We start from the raw sequence: 21,675 nt of genomic DNA on the forward strand, positions 1-21,675 counted from the left end.
CTGAATGTTACCATTTACAATCCTGCCAATTGCTTACAGCTTATCTTTTCATATACCCAATTTCTCTACAAAAGATTGTACTTAGCAATTTTCCAGTCATATGACGAGTAATTAAATGTCTGTGTACATATGCTGTGTCTTCTTGTGGCAGGCGAGTACATGCCACCAAAGTGCTGCCGTCACTGAAGTATCATGTCTAAGAGACCAGGCATACAACACTCCACCCAATCACATTATACTGATACTGGGCCAACCAGTTATGCTTCCTTGCTCTAAACTCTCAGGGCTGAGTGCCAAGCAAGGTAGCAACATGTACCATTTTTCAAGTCTTTGGTATGACCCGACCCTGGTTTGATCTCGGGTCTCCTTACTTCGAGGCCTCCCTACAACAAATCTACTCTGGGTTTACACGTTCAAAACAGCACACTGCACATGCAAGCAAGGCATATTATTTAAATGTTATTCAGGCCTTACACAGATTTACTGTCTATCATCTAATTGTTGGTTTATAACACAGCACTTTTAGAAGAATATAAACACCATAAACTTTAACTTTTGATGCAAACACTTATGATTTTCTGATCAAAAATTAATCAAATTTCACCAACCCAAAAAAAAAAAAAAATCAAATGGCATTATAAAATGAAACCAACAAAGTCAGGAAAAATGTGTCAATTGAAAAATGCTTAGCTTTAAGTGAAATACTCTAGATTATTTCATTTATTAAAAAATGAAAATTGGCATGATTTCACATTAAATGTCTCAATGACAATCACAAAAACATGTACCCCAGATTAAAGTCAACTATATGGTGAGATGTAATATTCACTGAAATTAAAAACATTGTATACATCAATAATTAAGATCATATATAATGGTGTTTAATTTTAAACATCTTGATGATGCTTGACACGTGCAAAATATAACCCTGACTTGACGCTGAATTTCAACAAATGACCATCATAACAATGTGCACATGTTCTGTCTAACAACAATAAAAATTAGCACTCTGGACAGAAAGAAATCAGCAGAAATTTGTGTGAACACATAAACTGGCACAAAACCTCTATGAAAGAATAAAAGTAATCTGCAATTACACATTTAAGTCTAACAACCAAGACCTCACCAGTGGTATTATGTTGGTCAGAATGAAATACATCTATGTCAAAGAATGCAAATAATCTCATGCCACACAAGCAAATAGTTAATACTGTAAGTAATAGGATCAGTCTTACAGGTCATTCATTTGTATGCCTTTGGCAGTTAAGACACGTGTTCCATGTGTAAACCCCTAGCCAGGCTTTTTTAGAAGGGTGTTGCAGTCTACCTCTAAAATGTGCAACCCGTCCCTTTTTGGTCTGGCACAATGGTTATAGATTTATATAGATAGGTAGAGGAAATTGCCACCCAGCCCCATTTTGAGTAATGTACCCTGTCCCTTTTGATTTCTAGCTAGGGGTCTGATCAGAACAGAGGTTCTGTTAACTACCTATCAACTGAAAAAAAAAAGGCTAAATTTATTTTGGTCATATCGATGTATCTAACTGCAGTATAATATTTCTGCGATATAGTATTTCGAATGGTACCTTCACCACTACTATTCTTGTTAATGAGCAAGTCATTCATAATTAAATAATACACTAGAAACTGTAAAACATGTATTTAACAGGTTTCAACAATACTTGGTAATTTAAGTCACCCCAAAGCAACGAAACAAAACAGGTGGATAAGAAAATTTGGAAAATAATATTCTGTTTCCACACATGTAATCAGTCTAGTACATCTGAATCTATATCACTTACAATAGCATCGTGGAGCTGCTGACAGCTGAATATTGCATTACTACCTTAGCCAGTTATTTATTTATTTACTGAATTGGTGTTTTACACTGTACTCAAGAATATTTCAGCATTGTGTTGGGAGGAAACTGGTCAGTGCCCAGGGGAAACCCACAATCCAGTTGTGGGTATACGTCTTCCCAACCCAGCCTGGCTTCTGATGTATGAGCATGAGCGGACTAGTGTGCATACAAAAGCATTGCAGGCTGACTAAATGTCAACCGACAAGGTACAGGTCAGAATGTTAAATCAGGAAGGAGATCATTTAGCTCGCTGAATTCACGCAAAAAGATTCAGTAGGTTTCTAGTAAATATATCTACACTAGATAGCTTGACAAGGGTATGAAAAATTGGCACAAGAAAATGATGCAACTAATTAAGAAAATATGAAGTCTTCAGGCAACAGGTGAAATCCCACCTCAAGCTATGATCTTCGGCAAAGTTAACAATTTACTATGGTAACCATTTTTCACGTCTCAATATGAATCAAAAACCAGCTAAATGGACACACATTTCAAGTTTTACTTTACGCAACGACATCATTAACATTACAGAACTTTTCATTGTGCATCATATATAAACATGAAGGTATTCAACCGTTTATTTGTGAAAGAGGTGTGGTGTGTAGGGTGTAGCATGGCTGTCAAAACAGGCAGGGACATGTCAACCGTCAAAATGCGCCAAGTTTGTTGCAACAGTTTGGCATTTTTAACAATGAAAAAGTGTGCTCTAGGCGAAATAATGATGACACTGCAACACACCTAAATACCCCGTGCAGTCTAACGGACATTTAAAACGCTAACATTAGGAAAACATATGAAACTGTTTGTAATCCGAAGGCCCCATACGGTCGGCATGGACAACAACCGTCTGCTAATACAGATAAAATTTTACTTTCTGACAAATTCTCACAATAACCATGGGTAAAATTTTCTGTAAACACTTCTGTCGTTGAAAAACATTTCTCTGTGTCAAATATAGGACTCGTTATTTCCGAAATACTGCACTTAAACCACAAACTTACCATCGATCTCCAACAGCAACATTGGCGCTCGCAGCTTGAATTTTTCTGTACCGAGCAACTAGACGACGGAAGTCCCCAGTGCGCATGTTGAGCGGAAGTATCTGTCAATCAAGGGAAGCGCGAAAGCACGTTGTGCGAAATACGACACATTGTCTAGGAAATAGCAGTGAAACTTTCGCTTTCTGTGGAAATCGGTTACCTGGAAGTTTCTTGGTCGGTTAGTCCATTTTGGTGAACAGTGATGAAATCATCCGTTAACGGTTGTGTAGCAAAAATATTGGTAGATGATAGTTTTTTGCGATAGACGTTACCTTTGACCCGTGGTTGGCGTGTTTGATTACAGCTGTCACCCGAGTGGTTCGTTGGGAAAAAAAATCAATCATTGGTAGACCTGCTTTTTGTCTTGCGGCCGGTAGGGCTTTGGCCAACGTGGTATTTAGACCGGCGAGTCTGTGTGTGAGCCCAGTTCGGCCAAAGCTACAGGGCTACATGTATCAACAATTTGTGAAGGAAATGTCTTCAGGCCAAGGCGATTTCAAGTTCAATGTTGTGTTTGTACTGGGCGGTCCAGGGGCAGGCAAAGGCACCCAGTGTGAGAAAATCACTCAGCTACAGGTACATCTTACTGACCTTACTTATATCTATCTAGGGTTTTATCTCTTAGTTTGTAGTAAAGTTAGCAGTAAAAGTGGACGAGTGTGGTGGACTGTCTTGTAGTCAAATATGAACAGTGTCATTGTTTTTTCTTAAACTAATGACACTTTATTCCTTGCTTCCCATGTCAGTATTTTTTGAGAAATAATGCAGGAAGCGGAAGAATTTCATTATCATTTAATTATTATGATGACAACATTACTTTATGAAATGTCACCTTTATGGCACAAAATAAAATAATGAGTTCCAGTACATGGGGAGGGGGGGGATTAAAATTTCAACAGGTGATGGGAACTAAACAATCAAGTATTATGTGCCCTATATGTGTCTGACATTAGATTTTGTGACAAAAACAGGCTGTAACACCAGGTGTCAGCGTAACATTTGACAGCTCAGTCAGACAGATTCTGTTGCATTTTCACAACACAGAGAATAGGAAATACATGTACCTGAGTCAGTATCAGTCTCTTTGGCTAAAAGAACGTCAGATTTCAGTTCCAAACTTAGCGTGTTCATGTAGGTGATATATCAAATGAGTTGACCATCATACATCACAGCTAGTGTTCTGTCGTCCTTGAATTATTTAAAAATCGTAATCTAAAGTGCACAAGCGTGCATAAAACAAAATGAAAACGAAGTTGTCAGCAGGTTGTATAGTGACATACATGTAAACAGTCACACAGACAGATGCTGATGCACAGAAAACATGGAATAAAACATATAACTACATCTGAGGCGTTAAACAGTTTCAGTTGCACTTTAGAAAAACACATATGAATTTTCTGTGTTTTATTTACTTATTTTTATTTAAGGCCCCGATGTCATTCCGATATTTATTGTGACTGGAATTAAACTTTCTAGAACATAGTATTTGTATATGGCAACTGTCAGTTTGGGAAGGTCATTGTTTTTCTCTTTATTTACTAGGGTCACAAGTTTTAACACCTATATGTATCTCATAAAAATCCTGAATTTCTATATATTTCTTAATCTCTGAGGGTACATGCATGTATAACATTAAACAATGAAGACACGGTATATTGTTAGAGAAACTTTAAAGTGTTACTTGGTGATTGTAAATGGCATTTAAAATTGCTTGTTGGTTATGACTTGGAATCAATAACGAAGGTTGCATTAATTATAGAGTGAACCCAGTGTTGAGCTAGTGAGATGCCCTAACCCCCACTCATCTAGTAGATGAACAGCTGTTTGTCACAGTTTTTTATGTACAGGTAGTACCCTGTTTATACACTTGTTCATTGAACTTCATAACCCTCATATATTCACCAGTTCAAGGGCTGTGTCTATTAATTGCTTCTTTGGACACTCACAAAAATAGCAAAACATTTATAATGCTCTGCTAACAGTAGGTTCTATTTTTGTTTTTTTTTTGGGTATTTGCCATGCTGTGGAACTAAATGTAGCCCAATGATCTATACCTACCCATAGTGAATAATCTGTTAAGTGGATGTCTCTACAATAAACATTTACTGTTAGCATTAATGGTAACAGTCTGTCCTATCCACCACAACAAATAGCAGGTGTTAGTCACTTCCTGGAAATGCAGGTCAGCTATATGTGGAAGGTCATGCAAACTAAATAGGCTTGGTTAGCGGGGAAGTGTTTTTTTTACTTTTTTTTTTTAAAGAAAAAGGTAGGGAATTTAATGAAATGAACATTAAGTGGTACGTGTTGCACTACTCTAGGATGTGTACAGTGTTAGGGCTGTTACTAGACATGTACAGTTTTAGAGCTGTTACTGGACATGTACAGTGTTAGGGCTGTCACTGGACATGTACAGTGTTAGGGCTGTTACTGGACATGTACAGTGTTAGGGCTGTTACTGGACATGTACAGTGTTAGGGCTGTTACTGGACATGTACAGTGTTAGGGCTGTTAATAGACACATACTAGACATATATACAATCACCCTCTGAAATAGCGGGCTTTTTAGGGACAAAATAAAAGATCACACTAACTTTGTATATTATTTTTCTCTTATTTTATCTTATTTATATGTGAATTGACAATAAATATTAGTTTGATTATTTCTAGTTTGTATGGTACATTTTAAGTCTAAAGAAGTATGGCTGTATTGCGTACACGTTGGCGGGTACACTGTGTACTGTATCTCATAAACGTGCTGGCAGGTACACTGTCTGCTGTATCTCATAAACATGTTGGCAGGTACACTGTGTACTGTATCTCGTAAGCATGATGGCAGGTACACTGTGTACTGTATCTCATAAACATGTTGACAGGTACACCGTGTACTGTATCATAAACATGTTGGCAGGTACGCCATGTACTGTATCATAAGCATGTTGGCAGGTACACTGTCTACTGTATCTCATAAACATGTTGGCAGGTACACTGTACTGTATTTCAAACATGTTGACAGGTACACTGTCTACTGTATCTCCCAAACATGTTGGCAGGTACACTGTCTACTGTATCTCATAAACATGTTGGCAGGTACACTGTCTACTGTATCTCATAAACATGTTTGCAGGTACACTGTCTACTGTATCTCATAAACCTGTTGTCTGCTGTATCTCATAAACATGTTGGCAGGTACACTGTGTAGTGTATCTCATAAACATGTTGGCAGGTACACTGTCTACTGTATCTCATAAACATGTTGGCAAGTACACTGTCTACTGTATCTCGTAAACATGTTTGCAGGTACACTGTCTACTGTATCTCATAAACATGTTTGCAGGTACACTGTCTACTGTATCTCATAAACATGTTGGCAGGTACGCTGTCTACTGTATCTCATAAACATGTTGGCAGGTACACTGTCTACTGTATCTCATAAACCTGTTGTCTACGGTATCTCATAAACATGTTGGCAGGTACACTGTGTACTGTATCTCATAAACATAAGATTTCTCATGTAGAAGATGATAACAAGATGTATGTTCTAGGATCTACTTCATCCACTTAACTACCAACCATGTAATTGTCCGAAGTTAAGAGTGTATGTTACTAAGACTTTGTCAGTAGAATGTGCATGTATAGTTAGTGGTTGCTAGATTTCCTCATTTCTCAGAGTTTAGTTTGTGTAAATGGAATATATATGTATAGTGGTTGCTAGATTTCCTGATTTCGCAGAGTTTAGTTTGTGTAAATGGAGTATATATATAGTGGTTGCTAGATTTCCTCATTTCGCAGAGTTTAGTTTGTATAAATGGAGTATATATATAGTGGTTGCTAGATTTCCTCATTTCGCAGAGTTTAGTTTGTGTAAATGGAGTATATATATAGTGGTTGCTAGATTTCCTCATTTCGCAGAGTTTAGTTTGTGTAAATGGAATATATATATATAGTGGTTGCTAGATTTCCTCATTTCACAGAGTTTAGTTTGTGTAAATGGAATATATATATATAGTGGTTGGTAGATTTCCTCATTTCGCAGAGTTTAGTTTGTGTAAATGGAGTATATATATAGTGTTGCTAGATTTCCTCATTTCTCAGAGGTTAGTTTGTGTAAATGGAATGTATATAATGTTGGTAGATTTCCTCATTTCTCAGAGGTTAGTTTGTGTAAATGAAATGTATATAGTGTTGGTAGATTTCCTCATATCTCAGAGTTTAGTTTGTGTAAATGGAATATATATATATAGTGTTGGTAGATTTCCTCATTTCTCAGAGTTTAGTTTGTGAAAATGGAATATATATAATGTTGGTAGATTTCCTCATTTCTCAGAGTTTAGTTTGTGTAAATGGAATGTATGTATAGTGTTGCTAGATTTCCTCATTTCTCTTCCCATGACCAGGGACCAGGCTTCGTCCACCTCTCGGCGGGTGAGTTATTACGTGCGGAGCGACAAAAACCAGGATCGGAGTATGGTGACATCATAGAAACACATATCCAGAATGGCTCCATCGTTCCAGTGGAGATCACGTGTGCGCTCCTTAAAAGGGTGAGATTTGTGTCTGTCGACATAGGGGACAGGAGAATACATATCCGTAAGTCACATGTGGGAAAGCTCATCAGTAACTTGACGAAAGTCAGTACTTTACCCCGATCACTCCTTTTTCCTCCACCTGCCAAATTCCTGTGTGTGGCATTAAATAGTAATCAAGTCAAATCAAATAGAACAAAGAAAAGGTTTTTCGAAGACGTTCATCTTTTCATTGTAAAATATTTTCCATACAGGAATTCAGTCCTAATTTCATAGCATCTTAGTCTTCTTTCAGAAGTTGAGACGCTTGCGTCTGTTTATCAGTATGAAATGGTAGTTTTGCCTTAATTTCTGTACCAACAGAGAGAGCTCTATAACTTGCTTAAAATAAAATGAAGTGATATAGAAAAGAAGGGTGTAAAAGTGGGATGGGATAAAGTGCTCCTCATGAGACATACTAAGGTGAGAGAAAATGTGGATGTCTGTGGAGGTAATGGTGTGATATGAAACTGAGTGAGGTCTACAGGCTAGCATACAAGGTACGTGTTCCAGGATACACTGTACCGGAATATCTTTGTCAGTGTGGGGATTATTTTTTTGTCTTTCCTCAAACATGATGATTGCCCAGAGCCATAGCGCCTAAGAGAGACACAGGTTCACGCTAGTTCCACGAGGGGGCGCTCGCGCATATACCAAAAGTTGGAGGAAGGAAATGATTCATTCGCCCAACGTTCATGGGCGAAGGCAGTGTATTGCCAGGATTCTAACCCCAACTTAGGCATATACGCAAGCGCCCCCAGTCAGAACTCTGGTGATTTCGTGCCCCCCATAGACCCTGTGCTGCCTGTAGTTCATGTACATATCTTTGTACCTGAACTTGTACACTAAGCACTATGAACCTTGTAATAGTCAACAGTTTGAGGGACTCCCATCCTACCCAGTAGCTTCCTGCTTCACTACAGGAAGGACTGAAGAGGTTCACTTCTGTTTGTAGGTTCTTTAGAACTAAATTAAGTGAAAATTGTTTGGAGTGGCTTTGTCACAATCAGTTTGTTTACAGCTGCCAGTCTTTAGGGGAAGTATAAAAGCCCATTATGTATAGCCTCCTCCTAGCCTACATGTATGTGTGTACTGTTAAGTATACAGTAGGCCATGCGTTCAAATCTGTACAAGCACTTTTCCTAAATGCTAAAGAAAACTGTAAATAAATTGGTTACTTGCCATTTGAGGCAACAAGGAACAAAGCAGATGAAATAAAGGCTGAGAAGATATTTTTAAGCTTTTGTAGTTTACTTTGAATGGTAAAGTTGAAACCAAACATAGTTGACGTTATCTGTAGATCTTGTGTGTTATACCGTTCATTGATACATTATCTGTGCAGCAAACAGGCAAAAATAGTATTGTGTTAAGGTGTTTATCCGTCATGGTGTTAAGTTGTGGATATATCTGGCAGGTTAGAATGAAATAATTGAACTCACTCGGCGTAATGATGGTATTTAGCAGTTTCTATATTTGCTGTGGGCACACTTGACATGTCTGGCCACGCTGGGGGTTGGGGGGATGGTGGTAGGGAAGGTTCCCGGAGAGCATTCAGGCATGATCGTCCTATTCACAGACACTCCAGCAAGGGGTTTTGTTGTAACGAGACCTTGAATAGACAGCCACTTCACTCTGTACAATAGGCCTCCAATGCTCCAGTGTATCAGGCCTTTGATGCCTGCTCACTGCTTTCAGTTCTATAAACCTGCTAACACCGTCATTTTAGTGTGTATGAAGGAAGTGTCAGGTATTCTGGTATCTAGGTTACCACACCTAAGTAGGAAATGGTGGCAGGTAATGTCATAGTGAACTCTTGAGAAGCCATCAAGGAGTTAGTTATGATATCATTACATAAGACACACTTCAGACACTTTTGGAAATCATAGTGGCAGGCTTTCCCCTGACTTTTCATTCTTTTCATATTACTGAATGCTCAGTGGCCAATCAATTCCAACAATTTCCAGTAATTTTGTAACGATATCAACCATTGTTAGAGGGAAATGATTTTGAGTACAAAAGCACCAAGAAGATCAACAAAAATTTCGTCGTCTTTGGTCAAGCTTGTGCTGTGCATCCACTAGGTGAATTGTTCTTGGTTTTGTAGGCTATGGAAACCAGCGGCAAACAGAACTTCCTAATAGATGGTTTTCCTCGAAACGAAAACAACTTATTTGGCTGGGAGAAAGAAATGAAACATGTTGCCTTTGTTAAATTTGTCCTTTTCTTCAACTGCAGTGAGGAGGTAAGAAATCCAGTGTGATGAAGTGTGCTTGTGTTAACTGTGAACTCTCATTTTCATGTAGTACATCTGAGGTTTTACCTGAGCGCATTAAAATTGTGGCTAAACAAAGAAGATGTGTTTCATTATGGTGCCAAAATTTTCCAAGCAGCAAGTAAAACATAAATCCAGTTAACAAAAAATGGTTTTATATTTATCCATGGTTGCTAGCTTTTACAGCTTTAGTTCTGATAAAGCGCGTGGATGTCTCATGCAATTTGCAGAAAGTCTCTGTAAAAATGGCTAGTGTCAGTCCTTAACATTGAAGTTACCTCCCTTGAAGGCACGTGGCACGTGCAGCTCTATGATATAGGGAATTTACATATACTGTCAGAGTGCTAGGTGTCTCTGTAACCAGCATGAATTACCGCACAGGAAGCCACATAGAGTGCTTTTGAAAGGATCAAAGCACAACTGTCCGTCTTCCTGAACTTTCTGGTCTACATTTAAACTAGAAATGCCATTAGGCTGTGGTTTAATCAAGCAGTGCAAGCCGGCTAGTTGTTGTTTATTGTCCCGGTGATTCAGGTTCAAAGCCAGATAATATTCCTATCCACTTGTATGATGACGAAACACATTTCCAATTTCATGTACTGTCAAGAGATGAAGATCCAACTGATATATGTGACACACATTGTGAACGCTGCCCAGTGATCATACTTGTGGCTGTGGTACTGTGTGACATTCACGGTCTATTCTGAACACTGCCCAGTGATCATACTTGTGGCTGTGGTACTGTGTGACATTCCCGTCTATTCTGAACACTGCCCAGTGATCATACTTGTGGCTGTGGTACTGTGTGACATTTACGGTCTATTCTGAACGCTGCCCAGTGATCATACTTGTGGCTGTGGTACTGTGTGACATTCCTGTCTATTCTGAACACTGCCCAGTGATCATACTTGTGGCTGTGGTACTGTGTGACATTCACGGTCTATTCTGAACGCTGCCCAGTGATCATACTTGTGGCTGTGGTTCTGTGTGACATTCACGGTCTATTCTGAACGCTGCCCAGTGATCATACTTGTGGCTGAGGTACTGTGTGACATTCATGGTCTATTCTGAACACTGCCCAGTGATCATACTTATGGCTGTGGTACTGTGTGACATTCACGGTCTACTCTGAACGCTGCCCAGTGATCATACTTGTGGCTGTGGTACTGTGTGACATTCCCGTCTATTCTGAACGCTGCCCAGTGATCATACTTGTGGCTGTGGTACTGTGTGACATTCACGGTCTATTCTGAACACTGCCCAGTGATCATACTTGTGGCTGTGGTACTGTGTGACATTTACGGTCTATTCTGAACGCTGCCCAGTGATCATACTTGTGGCTGTGGTACTGTGTGACATTCACGGTCTATTCTGAACGCTGCCCAGTGATCATACTTGTGGCTGTGGTACTGTGTGACATTCCCGTCTATTCTGAACGCTGCCCAGTGATCATACTTGTGGCTGTGGTACTGTGTGACATTCACGGTCTATTCTGAACGCTGCCCAGTGATCATACTTGTGGCTGTGGTACTGTGTGACATTCCCGTCTATTCTGAACACTGCCCAGTGATCATACTTGTGGCTGTGGTACTGTGTGACATTTACGGTCTATTCTGAACGCTGCCCAGTGATCATACTTGTGGCTGTGGTACTGTGTGACATTCACGGTCTATTCTGAACGCTGCCCAGTGATCATACTTGTGGCTGTGGTACTGTGTGACATTCCCGTCTATTCTGAACGCTGCCCAGTGATCATACTTGTGGCTGTGGTACTGTGTGACATTCCCGTCTATTCTGAACGCTGCCCAGTGATCATACTTGTGGCTGTGGTACTGTGTGACATCCACGGTCTATTCTGAACGCTGCCCAGTGATCATACTTGTGGCTGTGGTACTGTGTGACATTCACGGTCTATTCTGAACGCTGCCCAGTGATCATACTTGTGGCTGTGGTACTGTGTGACATCCACGGTCTATTCTGAACACTGCCCAGTGATCATACTTGTGGCTGTGGTACTGTGTGACATTCACGGTCTATTCTGAACGCTGCCCAGTGATCGTACTTATACCTGACAGCAGGTAATATTTGTCAAACATGACCCCTACTTTATGTATGTCCACAAATGTATGTTGTATTTATATGTACCTGCCTACTGTCTCCCGCAGGTGTGTGTAAACAGGTGTCTGAACCGAGGACAGACCAGTGGGCGTTCTGATGACAACCTTGAGAGTCTAAAAAAGAGGTATGTGGTGAAGGACTTCAAGAGGAGTCATGTAGTGATACAGAACTTCAAGAGGAGGCTTGGTTCCCCTCAGCCAGGTGTCACTGGCTGCTGTGGTGTACTGGATAAAGCCTCCTGATCGGTGCACCCAGGGTTCAGTTACAAATCAGTCATATGGGTAATGTTGGTGGCAGTACCAAGCTTGGCACTTGGTGTAAGAGGAACAGACCAAGTACTGGTTTTCCTGGTGTCAATACAGTGTGGCAGGTTGAGACGCGTGTCTTTGGCTTTGCGTTCCATTGAGGCAGTACACATGTCCGTATTGGCTCTGACTTGCAACAAAGAGTCAGCGTTGTCATGTGACCGAAAAGTGTTTAAAGTGACATTAAACCCGAAAAAAACAAACAGTGGTTTCTATTGTGGATCTGGTAACGTGCTCAAGACTTCTGTCTCTAGTCTGCTCAGTGGGCTTAGGCACGAGAAAGTCTCTCAAGAACTGGGCATTTACCAGAAAGTAACAGTTTGTAGCTTCCCCGAGGGGGCTGTGTTTAGGCTTCCTTCCCCCATAAACCTAACAATTACTTGTATTATACAAATGAAGGAGGCTTGAGGAAGGCTATGGACATCAGTCAGATAAATACTGAGTAACCATGATAACAAGATCTGAGCAGGTGTGGGGGAAATAGAATGTGGATGACTGTTGTTTGTAATTTACAAGTAGGAGGATCTATAAAAGAGTAGTACAAAAATGAATAGAGCTTCGAGATGAGATCATACTAAATTATGTATGCACTGAATGGTATATAGTCGAATACAGCCAACAGAGTTGTTATTTTTGTTTGGAATTGGAAAGTTTTTAAACTGCATAAACCATTTATGATCAGCTTATTTATGTTTTAAAGTGACAGGCTGTTCTGCACTTTCTTTCAGAATACAAACATATTATAATGCAACAATGCCAATAATAGAACATTATAAGAAGCAGGGTTTAGTGAGAGAAATCAATGCTGAACGAGATGTGGAAGAGGTGAGTAAATATCTGACCTACTCAGTATTAGCCAAACTGTGTGGAGGTAATGAACTATCTAGGATCACGAGTTCAAATCCACGTGCTCATTTAACAGAGATACTTGCATAAAAATGTAGTGATTTCTTCACAGTCAAACCTATGTACATACAGTAACAATTAATGTGTGCAACAAATAAAAGGCAACAGAGTAATTTTTTTTTTCATTTTTGCCCTACCCAAAAAACAAAATCAAAGCTCAGAAAATCCAAAAAATGTGGTTAGAATCATCCAGAGATGATTTCATTAAAAACTTTTAGTGCAAATTATGCACATTTTTGATTTCATTTTCAAAGCAAAACTACATTGGTTGAATTGACAAATATACATTGGCTGAATAAAAGGATAATTTTACTGGTGAACAGAGAATAATGCCTTCCGAATATGCTTGAATAAACGCCTTGCAAATATGTCAACTAGTTGAAGAATTACAGGACCTGGTATTTATTGTTGAGTGATAGCCGAAAGTGCGTATGTGGTGACTGGAACCACATGTCTTATGTTCCCTTCTCTAATACTACATGGGTATTTCCATTGATTGTGGTATTTTCTTGTATTCGCAGGTATTTGCTGATGTGAAGAAGCTGTTCTTGGAGGTCTAACGTAGAAGCACCTGTCAACATCACACAACATCCAACAAATCTGATGCAATTATAAATAAAACTGTTTTATCGTGTATTAGAAGCTCAAATCGTGGGAAATTGAATTCTGTTCTGTAGATTTTTAAACTTTGATAAGGGATAGGCTTAATGGTATTGTTCAGTTGTCTTTGTTTTTAAGTTTTAAGTTACTGTTGTGAATGATAGAACAAGGGATTGGGATAGAACCGAGATACTTGGCCTCCATCTTCCAACTTTTGGTGACCAAGGAAGAGTCTTGTTAGACTACATCTATACTCTGATCCTGCAGCCTATAACACAATATAAAGAAATAATCAAATAAATTAAGCATTTCCACATATTTGTGTGGCTAATTATTAAGGCATTCACTTTTTTTTTTTAAATTTAAGTCCTTTTTGGTACAGAATTCAGTACTTGTTGCCTCCTGTTTTCTTAAAGGAGCATACCACCTATAAACATTTTATTTTTTGCAGTGAATAAAATGGAAAAAAAACTTTGATGTTCTAGGATAGCATTTATAGGCTGTAGGCCTATTAAGTAGGCTGATGCAGATTCTTTTTAGGCTTTAAACATGATCCAAGTGTTGTATTTCCATATTTCCGCGTTAAATACTAATAGGGATGTAATGTTAGGTTTATATTCATGTTAAACCTAGAATGAAGGAATGGTTATATTTTGAACACCACCCGGGCAGTAATACAACAGCCAAGTCGTGGTGAGGTTGAATGTGGAAACTCCGCAGCCAGAGGTTGTTTAGCAGCTAAAAAGAATCTGTGACGTCACTGCTTCATCTTGTTATGGCCTCGGTCTTTATTTGCATTTAAAAAAAGTCTTGAAAACAGTATTTTATGAAGGTCTGTTCTTTTAAGGTGTACATGTATTTTCCATCTGACGTATTGCATGTGACAACCATAACATATAATTGCATGTTGCTATATACTCTGTAGATTTAGACTTGACATAAAATAAGTTTATTTCACCTAAGCAATTTCTGGTAGAAGGTATGTTAATATTGAGGTCACATCTGATAATGGCTTGTGCAATGATACCCAGTTGTTGGAATCACTTTACTTAACGAGGCAGATCATTAAAAGTTTACACTTTTGAGCTCAGGACTACTTCTTGAATGTATGTGTTTGTCTACATGTAGAGTGTATGTAGGCCAGAATTCTAAATGTGTTAGTCATGGAACAAGTATTTTTAGTTGACCTTTGACCTGTATGAACAGTGTGATGTGCTTATGTTGACATTTGACATTACACGATATAAATTGCAAATATACCCTGATTTATGTATTTATGTAAGCGGGGAAATGATAGGAAAGGTGGAAAATTGCACTTTTGTGGATAATGATAAGTCAGGATAACAGGTGTGTAGAGGTAACCGTCCTCCAGCTGTCTGAAATAAAGCTGCCGAACAACCGACATCAGGTATGTGTCTCAATTATCATTTAGACTGGTTTTCTCTACCTGTTATCCTGACCACTGTGAAAAAAGTGCAGTGTCCTTGAGTACCAATATTTAGAATGGCTTAAACTCTTGTAATGGTAAAAACAGATATTAAAGTTTAAAACGAATATCGGCGTATGAGTAAAGTCATGAATGGGTATATTCTGTCAGAGAGCTTGATTACAGAACTGCTCCCAAGTGTCCATGAACCTGGCATAGGTCAGGTTTGTTCTGTAGAAGTGTAGAAACTGTTGGTAATCTTAAACAAGGCTGGAGACTAGAGCTGACCAAAAGTCATATCTCTTATTGAGAAATATGATTGACCTGTTTGTCAGGTTTGGTCAAGTGTCAATCCATGTTGCAACAGGGCCTTGTTTGCTTTGTGATTTAGTGCCATACCCTCGCCTCAGAGACTGTCTACAGGCTGTCCTGCTTGCCTAAATACCTTTTTTTGATTGTTTTCCTGTTGTTGGGAAAAACTGGTATACTTTGAGGTATCGGTTAAAGTGCTACTTCAGTCTTAAGAGACGCCAAATAATTAAAATATTAAAATATTAAACCGATATGAAGGATACCCTATGGAATATAGCTAGCACCACAGTTCAAAAGAGACGCCAGGTTTGAGATATTAAACTGACATGAAGGATACCCTATGGAATATAGCTAGCACCACAGTTCAAAAGAGACACCAGGTTGAAATATTAAACTGATATGAAGGATACCCTATGGAATACGGCTAGCACCACAGTTCAAAAGAGACGCCAGGTTGAAATATTAAACTGATATGAAGGATACCCTATGGAATATAGATAGCACCACGGTTCAAAAGAGACGCCAGGTTTGAGATATTAAACCGATATGAAGGATACCCCATGGAATATAGCTAGCACCACAGTTCAAAAGAGACGCCAGGTTTGAGATATTAAACTGATGTGAAGGATACCCTATGGAATATAGCTAGCACCACAGTTCAAAAGAGACGCCAGGTTGAAATATTAAACTGATATGAAGGATACCCTATGGAATGTAGATAGCACCACCGTTCAAGAGAGACACCAGGTTAAAATATTAAACTGATATGAAGGATACCCTATGGAATATGGCTAGCACCACCGTTCAAAAGAGACACCAGATTAAAATATTAAACTGATATGAAGGATACCCTATTGAATACGGCTAGCACCACAGTTCAAAAGAGACGCCAGGTTTGAGATATTAAACTGATGTGAAGGATACCCTATGGAATATAGCTAGCACCACAGTTCAAAAGAGATGCCAGGTTGAAATATTAAACTGATATGAAGGATACCCTATGGAATGTAGATAGCACCACCGTTCAAAAGAGACACCAGGTTAAAATATTAAACTGATATGAAGGATACCCTATGGAATATGGCTAGCACCACCGTTCAAAAGAGACACCAGGTTGAAATATTAAACTGATATGAAGGATACCCTATTGAATACGGCTAGCACCACAGTTCAAAAGAGACACCAGGTTAAAATATTAAACTGATATGAAGGATACCCTATGGAATACAGCTAGCACCACAGTTCAAAAGAGACGCCAGGTTAAAATATTAAACTGATATGAAGCATACCCTATGGAATATAGCTAGCACCACCGGTCGAAAGAGATGGGAGGTTTGAGATATTTGACTGATACGAAGGATACCATATGGAATATAGCTAGCACCACCGGTCGAAAGAGATGGGAGGTTTGAGATATTTGACTGATACGAAGGATACCATATGGAATATAGCTAGCACCACAGTTCAAAAGAGACGCCAGGTTAAAATATTAAACTGATATGAAGGATACCCTATGGAATATAACTAGCACCACCGATCGAAAGAGATGGGAGGTTTGAGATATTTGACTGATACGAAGGATACCCTATGGAATATAGCTAGCGCCACGGTTAAAAAAAAAAATTTGCCCTGAATAATGCTATTTAACCCCTGCAAATAAAGAGTCCTGAGAAACAAAATTCTCGGTAATTTCTGTAAAATTTTCCTGATGTGACGTAGTAATATTCCTTATATGACAATGAATCAGGCTGATATGACGTCGTGTACGCTGTTACGCTGGAATGATGTCATGCCCGTTTGAAAGTATGACATCGTTTGTTGCTATTAGTCAGTGATGGGTGACGTCAAGTGTTCTTGCATGAAATCAGTCCAGGCAAAATTGGAAATGACAGAAAACTTTTGTTTCGGTATTATCCTCCCGAACTAACAAAGGTTTTAATACAATGCTCTTATTCTACAATTTAAGAGAAGAATTCTGACTGCCCGTATCATTTAACCTTGCCTTTAGGACATACATGTCTCAACACTAAAGTACATTGTAGGTCCTTAATCATAAATATTTAGTCATACCAAGTGCTAGCTGGACTAGGTGATATAACCTTGGAGGGTTAGTCTGTGTCCATGGCATGACTGTACAATCAAATGATACCTCCTCGGTATGACTACAGTCAAATGATACCGCCATGGTATGACTGTACAGTCAAGTGATACCTCCATGGTATAACGGTGCAGTCAAATGATACCTCCAGTGTATGTACAGTCAAATGATTTCGGTCCAGCTATGGATGGACTGAAATCCAGCCAAGGGAAACCATTGTAAAAATTTAGAGTATTCTTTTGCAAATGTTTAGTTTGAATGTAGCCGATATAGTGTCATCTACTCTGAGCCTAATAGCCCACATGTACTGACAGTTTTACAGAATGTACCCATTTGTATGTAGTCCATATGTCCACCTGTATGACGTTATATGTGTTTGATGTGTACCAGTACTTAACTTTATTGTCAGCATGTACTGACCAGTCTTACGTCACCGCCAGACCTGGCTTACGTGTGCTCTGTAGGTCATACGATATTGACTATATCCTATATGTACCTGTGTGTTAATTTAACTTGTGCCTGTTGGCCTGCGTCATTCTGGCTGTACCCTAATTCCTCAACCTTTTTGCTTATGAAAGACCAACTTTCTGTGCAATTTGTGCACATTTATAATTTGATTTTGGAGACAAAACTACATTGGTTGGATTTGGCCATTTTCAGGCCCTCACAAAAAGTATTATCTTATTAGTCTATATAGAATAAAGCCTTAAGAATACGCTTGCATAAACACCGTGCAAACAGGCTGAAGAATTACAGTATGTGTACATGTAAGTTTTAAGCTGCAAACAGTGGTAGTATTTTAGAATTTGAAGTCTACTTAAAGCACGACAGTTCACAAGTGTAAATAACACTCATGTAGTTGGTCATTATCATGTGTGTGGACAGTTGTACTGTATTGGTATATAGGCCTATTGTATTGTATTGGTATATAGGCCTATTGTACTGTATTGGTATGTCGGCCTATTGTACTGTATCAGTATATAGGCCTGTTGTACTGTATTGCTATATAGGCCTATTGTACTGTATCGGTATATAGGCCTTTTGTACTGTATTGGTATATAGGCCTATTGTACTGTATAGGTATATAGGCCTATTGTACTGTATAGGTATATAGGCCTATTGTACTGTATAGGTATATAGGCCTGAGAACTGTATTGGTACATAGGCCTATTGTACTGTATCAGTATATAGGCCTATTGTACTGTATCGGTATATAGGCCTGTTGTACTGTATCGCTATATAGGCCTGTTGTACTGTATCGCTATATAGGCCTGTTGTACTGTATCGGTATACAGGCCTACTGTCTCCTCAAGACAAAGGCATTGTTTACAATAACCAACTGAATAATGAATAATACAGTGGAACAGCATGCATATTAAATAACACCTCGTTCATAAAAGTGATAGTAAATAATTCAAAGATACAAATTGATTCTGTGGACAGTTGCTTTGACAGAACAGTGTGGAGCTGAATGTTATAGTGTGATCACCTGAACAATATGGTTTCTGAGAAAAAGATACTCAAATTCCTCAACCTTTGCGCATATGAAAGAGCTCAGCTAGTTTCAGTGCAATTTGTGCAGAATCTTAATTGATTTTAGAGACAAAATTATATCGGTTGGATTGGCCCGTTTCCGTTCTTCACCAATAGTTTAACGTCAACACAGAATACAGAAATATGCTCTCAGAATATGCTTGAATAAACACCTTGCAAACAAGGTGTTTGTGTGGCCCCCAGGAAACCGGGGTATATGTAGTTACTTTTGAGGAATGTAACTCCAGGAGTCCAAGGTACATGTAGTTACTGTTGAGGAATGTGGCCCTAAGGGCCAGAGGTACATGTAGTTACTTTTGAGGAATGTAACTCCAGGAGTCCAGGGAACATGTAGTTACTTTTGAGGAATGTAACTCCAGGAGTCCAGGGAACATCTAGTTACTTTTGAGGAATGTAACTCTAGGAGTCCAGGGAACATGTAGTTACTGTTAAGGAATGTAACTCCAGGAGTCCGGGGTACATGTAGTTACTGTTGAGGAATGTAACTCCAGGAGTCCGGGGTACATGTAGTTACTGTTGAGGAATGTGGCCCCAAGGGCCGGGGGTGCATGTAGTTACTGTTGAGGAACGTGGCCCCAAGGGCCCGGGGTACATGTATGTGTTTGACTTACACAGTAAAGCTCTGGTGTACAAATCAACCTTTACCATGACTAAAAATACAAAGTTGGTGTAATGTCGGATACCATGACACTTGTTCTGGTCTGTGCTGTATGATCTATACGACAGCTATTATGTATAATGTAGACCCATATCCTGGACAGTTTATCTGTATAGACACTGTGCGGTCAATTATTTAAGAAAAATAAAACGACTCTTGGATACATTTGGTTTTTGTACATTTTGTGTTCTTGGGGGCTTGAGGAGATGGATAATAGTACTGGTACATTTTGAGTTGTCAAGGAATTATGTTTGCACATAATGAGCCCCAGAACTAACCATTCCAACCAATGTAGTTTTGTCTCCATCAAATTGAAAACATGCATAAATTCCCCTGAAGGTTGGTCTTTCATATGCGAAAAGGTTAAGGAATTAATATATCAGTTCACCCACATTCGTGTGGCTAATATTTATATTTTTGATTGGTGTTTTACGCCGTACTCAAGAATATTTCACTTACATAAGGGCGGACAGCATGACGGTGGGAGGAAACCAGGCAGAGCCCGGGAGAAACTCATTAGCGACTGCAGATTAGACAGACCTTGCCATGTATCTTGCTGGAGAGGAAGCCAGCATGAGCAGAATTAGATCTCACAGCCCTGCTTATGTGCTATCCTTCTTGGCCACAGAGGCCCCCTCGTGCACCTAATACATGTACCATTACAATTTGATTCTCCGATTTCCTGCAGTCCATGCAGGTTTCCTAGCATTACAATATGACTCTCTGATTTCCTGTATTCCGTGCCCGTTTCCTAGCATTACAATTTGACTCTCTGATTTCCTGTATTCCGTGCCTGTTTCCTAGCATTACAATTTGATTCTCCGATTTCCTGTATTCCATGCCTGTTTCCTAGCATGACAATTTGATTCTGCGATTTCCTGTACTCCATGCCTGGAGGTTCCTACACACACATCATGTCATTGGTGAAGGGCAGGTAACTCAGTCACGGGCCACACGACAAGGTACAGCCAATCCTAATGGAGGTCTCTACACACACATCGTGTCATTGGTGAAGGGCAGGTAACTCTGTCACGGGGCACAGGACAGGGTACAGCCAATCCTACTGGGGGTTCCTACACACACATCATGTCCTTGGTGAAGGGCTGGTAACTCAGTCACAGGGCACAGGACAAGGTACAGCCAATCCTAATGGAGGTCTCTACACACACATCGTGTCATTGGTGAAGGGCAGGTAACTCAGTCACGGGCCACAGGACATGGTACAGCCAATCCTAATGGAGGTTCCTACACGCACATCATGTCATTGGTGAAGGGCAGGTAACTCTGTCACGGGGCACACGACAAGGTACAGCCAATCCTACTCGGGGTTCCTACACACACATCGTGTCATTGGTGAAGGGCAGGTAACTCTGTCATGGGGCACACAACAAGGTACAGCCAATCCTACTCGAGGTCCCTACACACACATCGTGTCATTGGTGAAGGGCAGGTAACTCAGTCACGGGCCACACGACAGGGTACAGCCAATCCTACTCGAGGTTCCTACACACACATCATGTCCTTGGTGAAGGGCTGGTAACTCAGTCACGGGGCACGGGACAGGGTACAGCCAATCCTAATGGAGGTCTCTACACACACATCATGTCATTGGTGAAGGGCTGGTAAATCAGTCACGGGCCACACGACAAGGTACAGCCAATCCTAATGGAGGTTCCCACACACACATCGTGTCATTGGTGAAGGGCAGATAACTCTGTCACGGGGCACAGGACAAGGTACAGCCAATCCTAATGGAGGTTCCTACACACACATCGTGTCATTGGTGAAGGGCAGGTAACTCAGTCACGGGGCACACGACAAGGTACAGCCAATCCTAATGGAGGTTCCTACACACACATCGTGTCATTGGTGAAGGGCAGGTAACTCAGTCACGGGGCACACGACAAGGTACAACCAATCCTACTGGGAGTTCCTACACACACATCGTGTCATTGGTGAA

At 39.8% G+C, this 21,675-nt stretch overlaps 1 protein-coding gene across 1 annotated transcript; it reads left to right on the forward strand.

Annotated features, from left to right (window-relative positions):
* The first annotated feature begins 2,979 nt into the window (after positions 1-2,979).
* Positions 2,980-17,065, forward strand: LOC135481238 (UMP-CMP kinase 2-like). The gene is made up of 6 exons (XM_064761070.1): positions 2,980-3,477; positions 7,299-7,445; positions 9,571-9,708; positions 11,904-11,980; positions 12,890-12,986; positions 13,589-17,065. The coding sequence occupies exons 1-6, from the start codon at positions 3,352-3,354 to the stop codon at positions 13,625-13,627; spliced, it is 624 nt and encodes a 207-aa protein (XP_064617140.1). The 5' UTR covers positions 2,980-3,351; the 3' UTR covers positions 13,628-17,065.
* The last annotated feature ends 4,610 nt before the right edge of the window (positions 17,066-21,675 follow it).

This window comes from Liolophura sinensis, unplaced genomic scaffold, assembly GCF_032854445.1.
Source record: "Liolophura sinensis isolate JHLJ2023 unplaced genomic scaffold, CUHK_Ljap_v2 scaffold_14, whole genome shotgun sequence".
In the NCBI taxonomy this organism is placed as follows: domain Eukaryota; kingdom Metazoa; phylum Mollusca; class Polyplacophora; order Chitonida; family Chitonidae; genus Liolophura; species Liolophura sinensis.